Source organism: Bos taurus, chromosome 12 (assembly GCF_002263795.3).
Source record: "Bos taurus isolate L1 Dominette 01449 registration number 42190680 breed Hereford chromosome 12, ARS-UCD2.0, whole genome shotgun sequence".
In the NCBI taxonomy this organism is placed as follows: Eukaryota; Metazoa; Chordata; class Mammalia; order Artiodactyla; family Bovidae; genus Bos; species Bos taurus.
The window spans coordinates 72532162-72549105 of NC_037339.1; the positions used below are offsets into that span (position 1 = coordinate 72532162).

Below are 16944 nucleotides of genomic sequence, written 5' to 3' on the forward strand. Positions count from 1 at the left end.
GTAGAGTTTTGGATCACAGCCATTCTGACTGGCATGAAATGGTACCTCATAGTGGTTTTGATTTGCATTTCTCTGATAATGAGTGATGTTGAGCATCTTTTCATGTGTTTGTTAGCCATCTGTATGTCTTCTTTGGAGAAATGTCTATTTAGTTCTTTGGCCCATTTTTTGATTGGGTCGTTTATTTTTCTGGAATTGAGCTGCAGGAGTTGCTTGTATATTTTTGAGATTAGTTGTTTGTCAGTTGCTTCATTTGCTATTATTTTCTCCCATTCTGAAGGCTGTCTTTTCACCTTGCTTATAGTTTCTTTTGTTGTGCAGAAGCTTTTAATTTTAATTATATCCCATTTGTTTATTTTTGCTTTTATTTCCAATATTCTGGGAGGTGGGTCATAGAGGATCCTGCTGTGATGTATGTCAGAGAGTGTTTTGCCTATGTTCTCCTCTAGGAGTTTTATAGTTTCTGGTCTTATGTTGAGATCTTTAATCCATTTTGAGTTTATTTTTGTGTATGGTGTTAGAAAGTGTTCTAGTTTCATTCTTTTACAAGTGGTTGACCAGTTTTCCCAGCACCACTTGTTAAAGAGATTGTCTTTTCGCCTTTGTATATTCTTGCCTCCTTTGTCAAAGATAAGGTGTCCATAGGTGTGTGGGTTTATCTCTGGGCTTTCTATTTTGTTCCATTGATCTATATGTGTGTCTTTGTGCCAGTACCATACTGTCTTGATGACTGTGGCTTTGCAGTAGAGCCTGAAGTCAGGTAGGTTGATTCCTCCAGTTCCATTCTTCTTTCTCAAGATTGCTTTGGCTATTCGAGTTTTTTTTTTTTGTATTTCCATACAAATTGTGAAATTATTTGTTCTAGCTCTGTCAAAAATACCATTGGTAGCTTGATAGGGATTGCACTGAATCCATAGATTGCTTTGGGTAGTATACTCATTTTCACTATATTGATTCTTCCGATCCATGAACATGGTATATTTCTCCATCTATTAGTGTCCTCTTTGATTTCTTTCACCAGTGTTTTATAGTTTTCTATATATAGGTCTTTAGTTTCTTTAGGTAGATATATTCCTAAGTATTTTATTCTTTTCATTGTGATGGTGAATGGGATTGTTTCCTTAATTTCTCTTTTTATTTTCTCATTATTAGTGTATAGGAATGCAAGGGATTTCTGTATGTTGGTTTTGTATCCTACAACTTTACTATATTCATTGCTTAGCTCTAGTAATTTTCTGGTGAAGTCTTTAGGGCTTTCTAAGTACAGGATCATGTCATGTACAAACTCAGTGAGAGTTTTATTTCTTCTTTTCCAATTTGGATTCCTTTATTTCTTTTTCTGCTCTGATTGCTGTGGCCAACACTTCCAAAACTATGTTGAATTGTAGTGGTGAAAGTGGGCACCCGTGTCTTGTTCCTGACTTTGGTGAAATGCTTTCAATTTTTCACCATTGAGGATAATGTTTGCTGTGGGTTTGTCATATATAGCTTTTATTATGTTGAGGTATTTTCCTTCCATTCCTGATTTCTGGAGAGTTTTTATCATAAATTGATGTTGAATTTTGTCAAAGGCTTTCTCTGCATCTATTGAGATAATCATATGGCTTTTATTTTTCAATTTGTTGATGTGGTGTATTACATTGATTGATTTGTGGATATTGAAGAATCCTTGCATCCCTGGGATAAAGCCCGCTTGGTCATGGTGCATGATCTTTTTAATGTGTTGTTGGATTCTGATTGCTAGAATTTTGTTAAGGAATTTTGCATCTGTGTTCATCGGTGATATTGGCCTATAGTTTTCTTTTTTTGTGGCATCTTTGTCAGGTTTTGGTATTAGGGTTATCATGGCCTCATAGAATGAGTTTGGAAGTTTACCTTCCTCTGCAATTTTCTGGAAGAGTTTGAGTAGGATAGGTGTTAGCTCTTCTCTAAATTTTGGTAGAATTCAGCTGTGAAGCCATCTGGACCTGGGCTTTTGTTTGCTGGAAGATTTCTGATTACAGTTTCAATTTCTGTGCTTGTGATGGGTCTGTTAAGATTTTCTATTTCTTCCTGGTTCAGTTTTGGAAAGTTGTACTTTTCTAAGAATTTGTTTATTCCTTCCACATTGTCTATCTGAGCTAATTTTAATTTGGTTTCACAGGGAGAGCTTAATTTTGCATATAAACACTGAGTATCTGATTTATTTTTGTTTGAATATGATATGGCAAAGTTTATTACAGAAGTCTATTGTATAATTAAGGAAAGAGAGTGGGAAATTTTATAAAGTTGGTTCTGTTTAAATGGAACATTGTAATTATTCCAGGAAAGTGGATGTAGTTATTAGTAGTGGTAACTTAACTATTTTTTAGAAAATTCTTTAACTGGTGAAAATGGAGAGCTTCTATGTATTCACCTTTTTCAAATAGCATGGAAAATGGCAAATTTCACAAGTGAAAGTTGAAGTTGACCTAAGGTAAACGCTGGGCTGGATGAAGCACAAGCTGGAATCAAGATTGCCAGGAGAAATATTAATAGCCTCAGATATGCTGATGATACCGCCCTTATGGCAGAAAGTGAAGAAGAGCTAAAGAGCCTCTTGATGAAAGTAAAAGAGGAGAATGAAAAAGTTGGCTTAAAGCTCAACATTCAGAAGACTAAGATCATGGCATCTGGTCCCATCACTTCATGGCAAATAGATGGCAACAGTGGAAACAGTGGCAGACTTTATTTTTTTGGGTTCCAAAATCACTGCAGATGGTGACCACAGCCAGAAAATTAAAAGATGCTTCCTCCTTGGAAGGAAAGTTATGACCAACCTAGAAAGCATATTAAAAAGCAGAGACATTACTTTGCCAACAAAGGTCTGTCTAGTCAAGGCTATGGTTTTTCCTGTGGTCATGTATGGATGTGAGAGTTGGACTATAAAGAAAGCTGAGCACTGATGAATTGATGCTTTTTAACTGTGGTATTGGAGAAGACTCTTGAGAGTCCCTTGGACTCCAAGAGATCTAACCAGTACATCCTAAAGGAGATTAGTCCTGGGTGTTCATTGGAAGGTCTGATGTTGAAGCTGAAACTACAATACTTTGGCCACCTGATGCAAAGAGCTGACTGATTTGAAAAGACCCTGATGCAGGGAAAAAATGAAGGCAGGAGGAGAAGAGGATGACAGAGGAAGAGATGGCTGCATGGCATCAACAACTCAATGGATATGAGTTTGGGTAGGCTCCGCAAGTTGGTCTTGGACAGGGAGGCCTGGTGAGCTGAACCTCCTGGGGTCGCAAAGAGTTGGACATGACTGAGCAACTGAACTGAATTGAACTAAATTTTAGATTTTCAAGCCTTCAAATGTTATTTACAGAATGTTTTTAGAGACATTTAATGCTTGTTCACTCCAGTTAATTTCAAGCAGCTCTTCTACATTTCTATTAGATGGGCATTCTGATACTTAGGAAATTCTCCTTTGGTAAAATATGGTTAAAACAGCCTGGGGCAAAAATAGGATTCTTGGTTAGTTCTTATCAGATCAGATCAGATCAGATCAGTCGCTCAGTCGTGTCCGACTCTTTGCGACTCCACGAATAGCAGCACGCCAGGCCTCCCTGTCCCTCACCAACTCACGGAGTTCACTCAGACTCACGTCCATCGAGTCAGTGATGCCATCCAGCCATCTCATCCTCTGTCGTCCCCTTCTCCTCCTGCCCCCAATCCCTCCCAGCATCAGAGTCTTTTCTAATGAGTCAACTCTTCGCATGAGGTGGCCAAAGTACTGGAGTTTCAGCTTTAGCATCATTCCTTCCAAAGGAATCCCAGGGCTGATCTCCTTCAGAATGGACTGGTTAGATCTCCTTGTAGTCCAAGGGACTCTCAAGAGTCTTCTCCAACACCACAGTTCAAAAGCATCAATTCTTCGGTGCTCAGCCTTCTTCACAGTCCAACTCTCACATCCATACATGACCACAGGAAAAACCATAGCCTTGACTAGACGAAACTTTTTTGGCAAAGTAATGTCTCTACTTTTGAATATGCTATCTAGGTTGGTCATAACTTTCCTTCCAAGGAGTAAGTGTCTTTTAATTTCATGGCTGCAGTCACCATCTGTAGTGATTTTGAAGCCCAGAAAAATAAAGTCTGATACTGTTTCCACTGTTTCCCCATCTATTTCCCATGAAGTGGTGGGACCGGATGCCATGTTCTTATAAACTGTCAATTATATTTTAAAGCTGTTAAAGGCATAATGTACACAACAGAACAAATACAACTCTCCTATAAATACTGCCCAATTAGCACTAATAAATGAATCATTTAAATGCAGTAAATTGCTGGCTGGGTTATATAGTAGTATTGAGGGAGATGAAGAAATATATAGTTCTTGGTTAAGAGTTCTGAGTGAAGAAAGAGAGCACTTACTTCATTAACACCAAGCTGCTAGTAGCTGTTAGGCAGGCAGGAAGTGAGTCTTGACCTCAGTCATATCTGAGAGGCCTGAAGCTCTGAAATCCAATGATTCTATCATCCTGCAGAACTTACTTGGAAATAATTATGTGAAAAAGAAAGCCAAAATAGGTTGTAAGGACTTCAGAGGATTTTTGTGATAGTAGTTTCTGTACACTGTCTAATGTTTCAGAGATCTGATGAAGGACAGAGGTTTCATCTGTTGGCAGTTAAAATTCTCCCAGAGATATGAGATGGAGACTGTGCATTTTGCCTTGAAAGATAGTTGAGATGCACTGTGCCAGCAAAAATACCCTTCTTGAAGATAGTTGTGCATTTTTGTAGCAGGAGGAGCCTGTGACAGGTGGTGTCCTGTTCCCTCAGAATCAGCAATTCTTACCTGGTTCACATGTCTCTGTGGCCACCCCACTTCCTGTGGTTTATGGTTTAGGAATCCTCAGAAATCATGAAGCTGAGTCCATGAGCATTTTCTAGCAGACATGCTCCATAGCTTTCATCAGATGTGCAGTGTTTCAGAGTCACTGTCCTAGAGACTTTAATGCCTGTTAATTTCTCCACTGTCCATTCCTGACAGTGAGTGAGGTGTTAGCCAAACTCCTATATGATAGTGGTGTGTTATGTATGGATGGGATCCACAGGTAAAGGAACTAATCTAGTCTAGTTTCCCAGTACCCTACCCCTGCCTCTGATACTTAGGAAAAGTAAAGTGTCAGTTACACCCTGTTGCAAAGCGTATATGGTGGCTGTAGCAGAGGTGTTCCCTGGGGCCATGTGTGAGGTGTGTCTACTCCTTCAAGGTCAGTCTCCTACCATATTTAGCAACAGGCAATGTGACTTGCCCCAAGTTACAGGACATAACAAGACCTGGGATGAAGGGGTCTCAATTCCTGGACTTTCCTAATCAATTATGCTTTTTTTAGACCATCTGTCCCAATTCATGCTTTCAGTCATTTGTTCAGTTGTTAATCAAATAATACAACCGTAAGTAATTTACATAATATAATTTTGAGGTGAAGTTATTTTAAATGTTTTACTTTAATTATGCTTTGGTAAGAGAGAATTCCTCTAACTTTTTAAAACTCTTTTAATATTTAAGGTATTCAGCATCCAGTGGAGCAGGCAGTACCCAATCAGAAGGGCCCAGGCTGTCAAAGGCTGGTTGGCCATCACTGTTCATATCAACTTAACACCAGCCCTGCCTATGATGTTACTGGCTTATCTTTAGTAGTAGATATTTAATAGAGGTTTCCAATGTGTCCAGTAAAATGGCTGTGTATCATAGATGTGTTGATATGAATTTTCTGAGTCTCTATAACCTGGGTGAATCAGTCTCCAACATGTGTCTTTCTACCTGGTGTTGCTTGTGCCAACAGAATGAGGCTGAGTTCAGTTCAGAAGTAAAGGAAATCTTTATTCCTTGATCAGAGAATGGAGAGGTACGAGCTTGCACTCTAAAGTTCTTGTTCTCTCCCCTAAAGGTGGCCCTAAACAAGGATGCTTTACAGGTTTCTTGTCATTGCACGTGCCCTCCACCACCATCTTAAAGCCATTTCCCACTAGGGACTCTGATCTGAAGAGTTAGGTGCAAAGCTTCTGCACGTAGTACTCTATGAGCACATGAAATTTGACTAAACTGAAAGGGAAAAAGGAGTTAGACTTTATCTTATTTCCCAGATTCTACCTTTATTTCATGAGAATCATTAATGAGTTTTGTTGGTGACAATATGATGGACCAGATACTTCACTTTGAAACGAATTTCCCCAGGTTAGAAAACAACAGATTAAAGAGAGGGAGAGAGGGAGAGAGGGAGAGAGGGAGGGAGAGAGGGAGAGAGAGAGAGGGAGAGAGGGAGAGAGAGGGAGGGAGGGAGGGAGGGAGAGAGAGAGGGAGAGAGGGAGAGAGAGGGAGGGAGGGAGAGAGAGGGAGGGAGGGAAAGAGAGGGAGGGAGGGAGGGAGGGAGGGAGATTGTTTAAAATATCAATAGAGACTAGAATTTGAGGACAAACCGCTTATTTAGAGCAGAAGAGCTTGTTTTATTGATTCACTCAGAATATTCAAGTGCCTTCTATTTGAGGTGTTCCAGTGAGGCATTGGTCCAGGCACTGGGGTAACAGCAGTGAATAAAGTAGACAAAATCTCTGTCCTAGCAATGTCTGTTATTATTGTTAGTTGCTAATTCATGTCTGACTCTTTGCAACCCCATAACTGCAGGACACAGGGTTCCCTGTCCTTCACCATCTCCCCAAATTTGCTCAAACTCATGTCCATTGATTTGGTGATGCCATCCAATCATTTCATCATCTGTCATCCCCTTCTCCATATTCTAATTTAATTTGTGTGAATAAAAAGAAGACAAGGGGTTGTTAGCCCCCGAAAGTAAAGAATGGAATTTAAAAGGGCAATAGTTATACATGTAGATAAGACAAGATCAATTTAAATATTCTTGAGACAGAAGGTATAGCTAATTCCCATTGGGTCAGTGACTCCTGAATGGGTTCTTTGCCTGGAATCACAAATGCTACTTTTTAAGCCCGGTTGTGTATAGTAGAGCAGAAACTTTATTCATTGATTAAGGAATAAAGGGAGAGCTCATGCTCTAAACACACCTTCTCCCCAAGGGGAGAGGGGAGTAGAGGAACTTTAAGGGATAGGAGGCAGGCATGCCACTGGGGCTCTAGGAAAGGGGCAGAGATTTCTGGGAACAGCCAGGTTAGCTGGAACATGTGCAGTCTTCCACACTCCTTTGCACATGGCAGGAATTGTGCCTAGGCCAGTACAAATTCCCACCTTGGGTAGAAATCTTAACATGGTAATGAAGCAAAAATAACTTTCAGACAGTTCCAGTCTCATCTGTGCATGGCCATTCCTGTAGTTAAGTCAGAGGTGGTTCAGGGCAGTTGGCCACAGCATATCTCTCAAAACACAGCTGCAAAACATCTCTGTCAAATACTAGATGCTTTAAAAACAAACACAGAGGTAAATTAAGACAAAGATCCTTTAGCTGCCAGGGTAGGTATGAGTGACAAAGGAATGTTATCAGAAATGTTTAGTTTCTTCCTTGCTACTCAAAGTGTGGTCCCTGGACCCAGCAACATCAGCATCACCCTAGAGTTGTTAGCAATCCAGAATCTCAGACCTCACACATGCTCTTGAGAATTTACATTTTAAGCATATCCCTGGGAGATCTAAGGAAGACACAAGCATTGGTAGACTCCATAGTGATCAGAATTAATCTTTCCAACTTTTCCACATACTGACATGTACCAAGATGGTCATTGAGTGGGTTACATGTCTTACAATCTCACTTCAGTAAGAGCCACTTTTAAAATACTCATTTTACTAATATGTTTTCTATTTTTGTGTAAGAGTCCAGAAGCACAGAAGTCTTCCCATCTTAAACCAAAAACGGTTGGAAAGCCACTGGGTTTATGGTGTATTATTAGTAAATGCCAGTTGACCACTAACACCTGGCAGTTTCCTTTTTGTTATAGATTGTATGTGAAGTGTGGTCCATGTTTACAAAAGGTGTATAATCTAGATGTGAGTTCAAGGCTAGTAGACATAGACAGTAGTTAAACAACTAAATAGATTATACCATAATATGTCCTGAGGATAGACCCAGGTCTCTGGTGGAATCTGAAAGGACACTGAAACAGTTTCTCATCAAATGAAGTGTCAGAAAAACTATGTCTTTAAATATGAGAGTTGCTTATGGCTTTTCTAAAAGCCTGTGAAGTCTTCTTCTGGGCCCTACTTGGTTTCAGGATCTCCTTGATTCTCAGCTACAAACATAAAGATTGAGGGTGGAGTCAGATGCTGACAACAGCAAAATGTATCAGCTGAAAGCATAGTGTTATAAATTTTTTAAAGAAAATAGTGGATAGGTGGGGGTTGGGTGCATTTTAGGCAACCAATATTAACCCCAAAGGACATTGCCATATTTAAAAACAATTAAATCAGACCAAAAGGGGGGAAAAGAAGAGAATAACCCAATGAGACCATTGATGCTCAAAATTTTAGATCTGAGTTTCAAGAAAAGATGTATTTCTGTTAGCTTTTAAGATGACAAAACTATGCAGTCCTCATGAAGAAAGGTTCTCACTAATAGTTTCTTCCTAAGTAGTAATTTGAAAATTTAACTTTACAAAAACATCTCATTTTCCCAACTAATTTTAGTATGCAGTCTTTTGTTGTACTTGTGGTAACTGTTTTAGTCAAGGCTTTTGGGTTGCTAGTGGCAGAATCTGCCCAGGTTAGTTCAAAGGAAGAGGGCTTGATGGAAAGGAAATGGGCGTCTTGCGCAGCTGGAGCAATGCTGACTTTCCTGGAGCTAGGAACTGGGGTCCTCGTGGGTATTGGAGCCACTGCCACAGGATGCATGCATGTGCCCAAGCTTCCTGGTCTCTCAACTTTGCTGGGTGCGGTGACTCTGCTCTACTTTCCTGCTTTTTCTTGGCCTTATAATTCTCAGGAGGGGAAATCAGAATGACTTGGTGGCTAGTCATGGGTTAGGATCCCCTGGTACTTTGGTCCATTAGCTGTGGTCAAGGCTCTAGCAGTTTCCTGGGAGAGGAGCAGTTATTCCAAGCCCGTCTGATAAAGTTAAAGGAGTTTAAGTGAGTGGCAGATTCCTGGGAGCTATATTTGTCATCAAGAGTCTTAGGAAAAGAAAGGGCTAAGGTTGAGATCTGGACAGAGTGGGTGGGGACTTAAGAACCTTCTTAGTGGGTGAACAGAGGAGAGAAAAAGAGTATTTTATCAGAATAAGGGTACACAGTCAAGAGTGATGGGAGGTGAGACGGGCACTATCCCTAGTGAAAATAAGAGGCAGTGAATGATATTGCAGGAAATTGCCCTGAAAAGTGAGGTTCCTTGTCTCCTCTCTCTGCTGGATGGAAATCTCAGGATGGCCTGGCGGTAGCACCCACCCCATGATGAAATATTGTATGCTTAATACTATTGCATCATCCTGAGCAAGGTGGGACCTTGTCTCCTCCATCATCAGAAGCTTGGTCTACAAAGGGATTTGAATATTTCTGTTTGCTGTAGAACCCCCTTCTTGAAATACCATCTCTAAGGTGAACATCCAGATGAATGAAAAGGGCTCTGTTTGCAATGGATGGGCAGTAAGGGAGACAGATGGGGTGTCTTTTTCTCTACTTCTTCTCCTTCATTTTCCAAGGCACCTCTGTTAAATCTCAGATGCTTCCCAGGATAAACTTTGGGAAGACTAGGCATGGTTATCTTTTATGTCCCCTCAAAGCTCTAAAATCCCAAAAGGATAATAAGAATAACACATGAGAGGTGGCAAGAAAACTAGAAATAACAGAAAAACTATACAAAAAAGATCTTCATGACCCAGATAACCATGATGGTGTGATCACTCACAAACATCCTGGAATGTGAAGCCAAGTGGGCCTTAGGAAGCATCACTACAAACAAAGCTAGTGGAGGTGATGGAATTCTAGTTGAGCTATTTCAAATTCTAAAAGATGATGTATGGAAAAACCAATACAATATTGTAAAGTAATTAGCCTCCAATTAAAATAAGTAAATATATATATATAAATAATAAAAATACAAAAAATAATATATACCTCAATAAAAATATACCTTGATATTTTATGATACATAAATATTTAATTTTTGTAGCTTAACAAAGATAGAGCAAAGACCAGATGTAGGAACTTCAAAATTTTAAGTTACAGTTTGGTTATAACTAAGCTGAGACATTCTAGTTGTGGGTCAGGTGTCAGAATTCTAAAGGTGACTGAATCCAGCTTAGAGTATAGACTTGATTCTTAAAATACAATCATTATGAATTTGTATTTTGACAAGTTCAATGGCATCTTTTGTGATATTCTGTCTTATGGACAAGACAGAAAACTGTGAACCAGAGCAGTTAGGAGAACCTTGATTGGTTCTTGGATGTCATGGTCTTCAAGGGGGGTTATCTCTCTACCCCCGTCTCTCTCTGCCTTTCTCTCTTCCCTTCCCCTGATCCTCCATATCACCCCTTTCTTTCTCCTCCTTCTTGTCCCCCCTCTACTTTACATTTTTACACAAGTAATACAGTGTAGAGAAATAAGAATGGAAAGAAAAAAAATTAAAATTGTGTGTAATACATTACAGACTTGTTTCAGACTTGTTCAGGTTGTTTTCTACTAGTGACTTTATAAATATGCCACATTCAACAGATTGATGCACTTACTGACTCCTGGGGATGTAATCCCAGACATGAATTTTCTGGGTCAGAAGGGATGCACTTTTAGAATGGTTTACACATATTGTTCAATTGTTCCCCAAAATCGACCTGTGCTTACAGATGGAAGTGATCTGGCCTGTAGAATTTACTGTGGTTGTAGCTTTGTGACTGGCTATGCAGGACGAGGGGAGGTGGTGATACCACTTTACCCTAAAGTAATCAAGACTTGGGCACAAGGCATTAGCTGAGACTGGCTCTCTGAGTCTGGTCAAGAGACTGCAGACAATATAGGGCCATGCCTTATGAGGGAGCATTGAGGCACCAAGGAATAGTTGCTAGAAAGAATATGATTCATTTCATTCAAGTATTTGAAAGGCTGTCATATCAAGAGAAATTAGATTCACCTTGTGCAGCTATAAAGGCAGAATAAGTAGGGATGTTTCAGGAAGACAAGATTCAGTTTAATGTGAGAAATCCTCGAACACAGAACAGTCCAAAAATGGATTGGGTTCCCACCATTCATCTGAATTCCTCTTCCCTCTACATCCCTGGAGATCTTCCATCAGGGGCCTCATGTTATTTGGATGAAGAGTTATGGCATATATGAGAAAGGAATTCATGATAAGGATTTAATATTTCATTTGGAGACTTCTGAGAAAACTTTATTACTACAAGGCTGTGGGCTTGAAATCACAGCTGTAGTTAAAATGTGCTCAGTCGCTCAGTTGTGTCCTCCTTTTTGCGACCCCATGGACTGTAGCTCACCAAGTTCCTCTGTCCATGGGATTTTTCAGGCAAGAATACTGGAGTGGGTTGCTATTTACTCCTCCAGGGGATCTTCTCAAACCAGGGATTGAACCCCTGTGTCCTGCTTCTCCCTACACTGGCAGGCAAATTCTTTACTACTGAGCCACTTAGGAAGCCCAGTCTATCCCAAAGCCAGAGGAAATATTCTGCAAACACCATATATTCTCTTAATGTTTCTTAGAGCAAGGAAGAAACTGTTGAACTTTCTGATCTCACATTACTTTACACTCAGCTCACTGCTGAATAAGTGCTTAGTTTTTTGATGAGCTTTGATATTAGGTTCAGTTTGTGTGGTCACCGTGTGGGGAGATGTTTTTTCTCATTGTTTCTGTTCTTCTTGTATTTTGCACTCTTTGCCAACCCTTGGTCTCTCAGACCTTAAGGTTCACATATCCGGAGAAAGATAAAGTGGTGTGTGTGTGTGTGTGTGTGAAGTCACTCAGTCGTGTCCGACTCTTTGTGGCCCCATGGACTGTAGCCCGCCAGGCTCCTCCACCCATGGGATTCTCTAGGCAAGAATACTGGAGTGGGTTGCCATTTCCTTCTCCAGGGGATCTTCCCAACTCAGGGATCGAACCTGGGTCTCGTGCATTGCAGGCAGACGCTTTATCCTCTGAGCCATGCAAAGCAGCCAATTATATCATTCTCTGCAAACTTGTCTCCATAGTTTTCAAAGCAGCTATTGGTGGACTTCTTCCCAGTGCCTCTGTAGCCATAGGGGAAAGGCTCTTCACCTAGCTGAGTGCTGAGCCTTACACACTGTTCATTTAATCTTAAAAAGTTTTCAATACTTCCTTCAACACTTTCTAAGCCAAATCATACTTGTAGTGTTTCTGAGTCTTGCCAGTGTTAAAAAGTTGCATTTTTCAAAGAATTACAAGCACTTAAACCACATTTTAAATATTTTTGACATATATTTTCTTTATTTAAAAATTGCTACTTTGAGAAGTATAAAAATGACCAGAGTGGTCACAACTTTTGTAAGAGTATCTGCAAAACTGCCCATCTGATTTTAATGTTCCTGAAGCACAACTGATTAAATAATAACCAGTTTCTTGCCCCTCAAAACCGCCTGGGCAATAGCAGAAAGGGCGTCACCTGCCAGCTTGGAGGGAATGCAGACTCTCTGGCTCCCCCAGCACTCCTGAGTCAGAATCTGCATTTTACCAGGTTGACCTTCCTGCAGCTCCTGGTGGACTTTCCCAGGGGACGTGATGCTGCAGAACCTGGGGCTCAGAGTCATCATCTCACGTTGGTGGTTGAGCACTTGATAATTTATGTGGCATCATGACTGGGTTTTTTTCACCTGCATGAGCCTGTTAAATCCTGAGATTTGCCCTCTAAAGCAGGCATTCCTAGAGGCTCAGAAAAGTTGTCACTGGGCCTGCAAAAGTGTCACTGAGAGACAGTTTCTGGAGTCTGTATTTCCTAAACCTGAGAAAGGAAAATTGAGACACAGGCTGTGATGGCCTGGCCAAGGGTGAAATATTCCAGCAGCTCCAGCTCCTGGCATGGGCACACCCTGTGCTTCTGCCAGCTAGGTGCCCTGTGGAGGAAGCAGAGCCACATTCAGGCCACATAAATTCAGCCCTCAGCTGCTGCTCATTCATGGTCTTGCTATGGCTTGCTGTGCAGGCCTCGGGAGGAAGTCATCTCTGACAGAGGTCAGGAAGAGCAGGTCAGGTTCCCACGTCTCACCTGCAGCCTGGCTTCCTGGAGTCTCAGTTATAAAAGAAATTCAGGGGTCTAGGTAACAGGAGTTGCTATACCAAAGTCGTGTGTGTCTGCACGCATGTGTGTAGCTTCAATTTCTTTAAATTTGATCATGAAAGGACTAGATATTCATTAGAAATCAATTCTAATCTTCCAGTCTTGCAGCCTTTAGGATATACTGTTTTAGTGGATTTTGAGAAGGGAAATAAAATCAATAATGATAAGTGATCTTTAGTCATTACATAATATTGCCATTTTCCTGCCTACGTCCCTCTGGTCTTCTTGGATGCTTAAGCATGAGTCTATGTTTGTCACATCGGGTACACCTGTGAAAATAATGACATTACCATGATAGTAAACTCACAACATGAAGACGACAGGAATCTACAATTTCCTGAAATGTGAGTTGTTGGGAACCATTTTGTGGGGGGAAAAAAATTACAGAGAGATTATAATAGTGTTTATTTTAAAAGTATCACATCAAAATTAATTTTGATAACTAAAGCAAAATTAGTATAATGATTGGGATTAATTGAAGTATTTTGCAAGTGTTTATTCACTGACTTAGCACTTGGAATGAGTCTTAGATAGGATGGATCTAAAAGGAGAGAAGATTCTCAAATCCACCAACTCTTCTTGATGCTGCCACAAGATTCCCCCCATTCTTTTAAAAATCAGGGCTCAATTTCAACATCCCACCCACTGCTATTTGGTAGAATTTTATCTCTATTTAGATATCATCCTATTTTCTCTTTCTTTACCACTGACATCAGCTTATTTCATATGACGCTATAATAAATGCATATAGTTTAAAAATATTGTTTTAGTTTGTTCATGAATTATTTCTCTTAAAGGGCTTATCTGGGGAAGTAATTTCTTGTGTCCTGTTCTTGCAGGAAGAATTTTGAATCGTTTCTCTAAAGACATTGGCCATATGGATGACTTGCTGCCCCTGACATTTCTTGATTTCATCCAGGTAATGTAACAGTCCTGTCAGAGTTCTCACAGGAGGAGCACAGAGTCTGTTTCTCAAGGTCTTTTCACAGGGGCTGAGGGTGATCCTTTCAGCCTGGCAATGTGTCCGGTTATCTTAAGTGAAAGGTCATGTTTGTAAGAGAAAGGTGCAGTTGTGATTGGGAGGCTGAGTTAACATGAGGAACACCTGGGGCAGGAGTGTCTACACAGTCACGTCAAGGTTGGTCTGAAGCAGTGACATGCTGGGTAAGTGGTTCTCCCTCTGCCTTCCAGGTGTCTGGCATGGATTCCTTTTACTGTGAGGGCATTTAATAACAGGATCACCTCTCATGGAAAGATAGCCTAGATGAACTAAATTATGTGTCTTATGACCACAGAAAAGAGAAAGTGTTAGTTGCTCTGTCATTTCTGATTCTTTGTGACCCCATGAACTGGAGCCACTAGTTTCTTCTGTCCATGGAATTCTTCAGGCAAGAATACTAGAGTGGGTTCAGTTCAGTTCAGTTCGGTCACTCAGTCATGTCTGACTCTTTGCAACCCCATGGACTGCAGCAAGGCAGGCCTCCCTGTCCATCATCAATTCCCAGAGCTTGCTCAAGCTCATGTTTATAGCGTCACTGATGCCATCCAACCATCTCATCTGCTGTCATTCCCTTTTCTTCCTGTCTTCAATCTTTCCCAGCATCAGGGTCTTTTCCAATGAGTTAGTTCTTTGCATCAGTTAGTCAAAGTATTGGAGCTTCAGCTTCAGCATCAGTCCTTCCAATGTATATTTAAGACTGTTTTCCTTCAGGATAGACTGGTTTGATCTCCTTGCAGTCCAAGGGACTCTCAAGAGTCTTCTCCAATACCACAGTTCAAAAGCAGCAGTTCTTAGGTGCTCAGCTTTCTTTTAGCCATGCCCTTCTCCAGGGGTTCTTGTGAGCCCCCAGGGAAACCCATTACCACAGAAGACAAGTATTTGTTGCACCTTTTTTTTTTTTTGATAAGGCCAGGTGTGGTTACTTACAAAGAAAAGGTTAATAAACGATAAGTTGAAAAGTAATAGCTGAACAAGGACAATAAGGAGCAGTTATTGAGGATACAAAATCTTTAAGCCAATAATTTGAGTAAGGGATCAAAGTCATCTCAGAAAATGTCTTTTTTGTTTGTGTAAGCATTTCTTTTCAAGTGGAAATTGCTCTGTTGTAAGGTGTCTTTAAAACAAAAAGCTAGAAATACCACAGACATACCTTCTATCCAGCCTTTGTTTTGCCTGTGAACTTGAGATTCTAAAGAATGGTGTTGGATCCTCTCAGCTCTCATCTCCTCATTTAGAATGCTTATTTGGAATGATTTTTTGTTGTGGTTTAGTTCTGTCTGCTTTTTAGTGATTCAAGCTGTGGCAACTTTCCACATGTTCATTTTGGAAGTGAAATGCATTTATCAAAAGCTACACACAGAAATGCAGCAATGAATTTCTGTGCAGTGCAATCTACAGGCAAAGGCTTCCACTGTTAGCAGTGAGAAGTAAGCTGAGTCTCAGAGGCAGAGTACTTTTACTGCAAAGATATATCTTTTTATTTTTTCTTTGCTGCAAACTTATTTGTAAAGGTGTCCTGTTGGGTTCAGCTATGTTACTTATCCCCAGAAGCAGTCTTTCAGTAAAGCAGTGTCACATCTTGACAGTGATTGCTAATTTGAAAAGATTTTGTGAAAGTTCTGTTCCTTAGCTACAACAAGCTAGGCCAAGGTTGGTTTTCCAAAGCTGGCTGGCCTGCTGTGTGCTTAGCACATGGTTCATTAGCCCTTATAATCAGAATCGATTGCATGTTTTTGTATGATGTATAGAAGGACAGGGATAGATACTGCCTGATTTCAGGATAAAACATTCTCAGTAATGAGGAGAGAAAACTTCAGTTTCATTGATTTCGAATCCCAGCTCCTTTGTACCTCCATTGATATCAATATACCAGTTCATGGTGCATGAAATAGAAAAGGTCAAATTGATCTTATCTTTGGAATATATTATTGAATAATCTTGTTTCGTTTAGTTAATTCAAAGGTCCACCACTTTTTTCGTTAGTCTCCCATAAATGCTCAAGAGTGTCATAACAGTAAGTCTTTACCAAGAAGAAGCAGAGCTTGAAACAGAGAATATGGAATAAGAAAATAAACATCTCAAAAAATGTTGACTTGCTGTCATATTCCTGAGGTGATCAATCTTTGGAAGGCCTAGAGCTGAGAAGAAAATACAGAGAGGACAAAAACTGTAGTAGGCATGAGGTTTATTGGCCATAGTATTTTTGAAAGTACATCTTCAAACAAAATAGACGTCAGATTGAATTATCTTTGTGGCCAGAGAAAAGCAACAGTCACTTTAGTACATGTGACATCATCACCACATCTAGAAAAAAATAACACCACTATGATACGTCCTTGGATATACGAGGCTGTTCCAGTGGTGAGCATGAATGGCCTCTAAGGGTCCAAATTCATTGGATTCTTAAGCCTTTTGGGCCTTAAATCTATGAATACACCATCTTTCCTCTCCCAATTGATGGCACCCAGAGTACACTGAAAGGTGGTAACAATGGGCTTAGAGTTTCTATTCTATTTGTCATACATAGAATGGTAAGCACTTTATATACATAATCTCATTTAATTCTCACCACCGTCCTTTTAAAGTGTTGATATATCCCAGATTTTCCTAAAATTAAGAGTTGGTGTATGGTCTTACCATCCCTGTCAATTTTTGAGAGAATGAGCCCTAATCCCTGTCTCAGATACCTCAATATTTGGCTAATGGGGATTTCTGCTCTAGGTG

At 40.2% G+C, this 16944-nt stretch overlaps 1 protein-coding gene across 1 annotated transcript in view; it reads left to right on the forward strand.

Annotated features, from left to right (window-relative positions):
- The window catches only part of LOC104970698 (ATP-binding cassette sub-family C member 4), a 102610-nt gene that overhangs the window by 20644 nt on the left and 65022 nt on the right, over nucleotides 1–16944 (forward strand). Inside the window, exon 2 of the mRNA XM_025000209.2 lies at nucleotides 14060–14139. Coding sequence (XP_024855977.1) covers nucleotides 14060–14139 — 80 coding nt within the window. The remainder of the gene's footprint in view (nucleotides 1–14059; nucleotides 14140–16944) is intronic.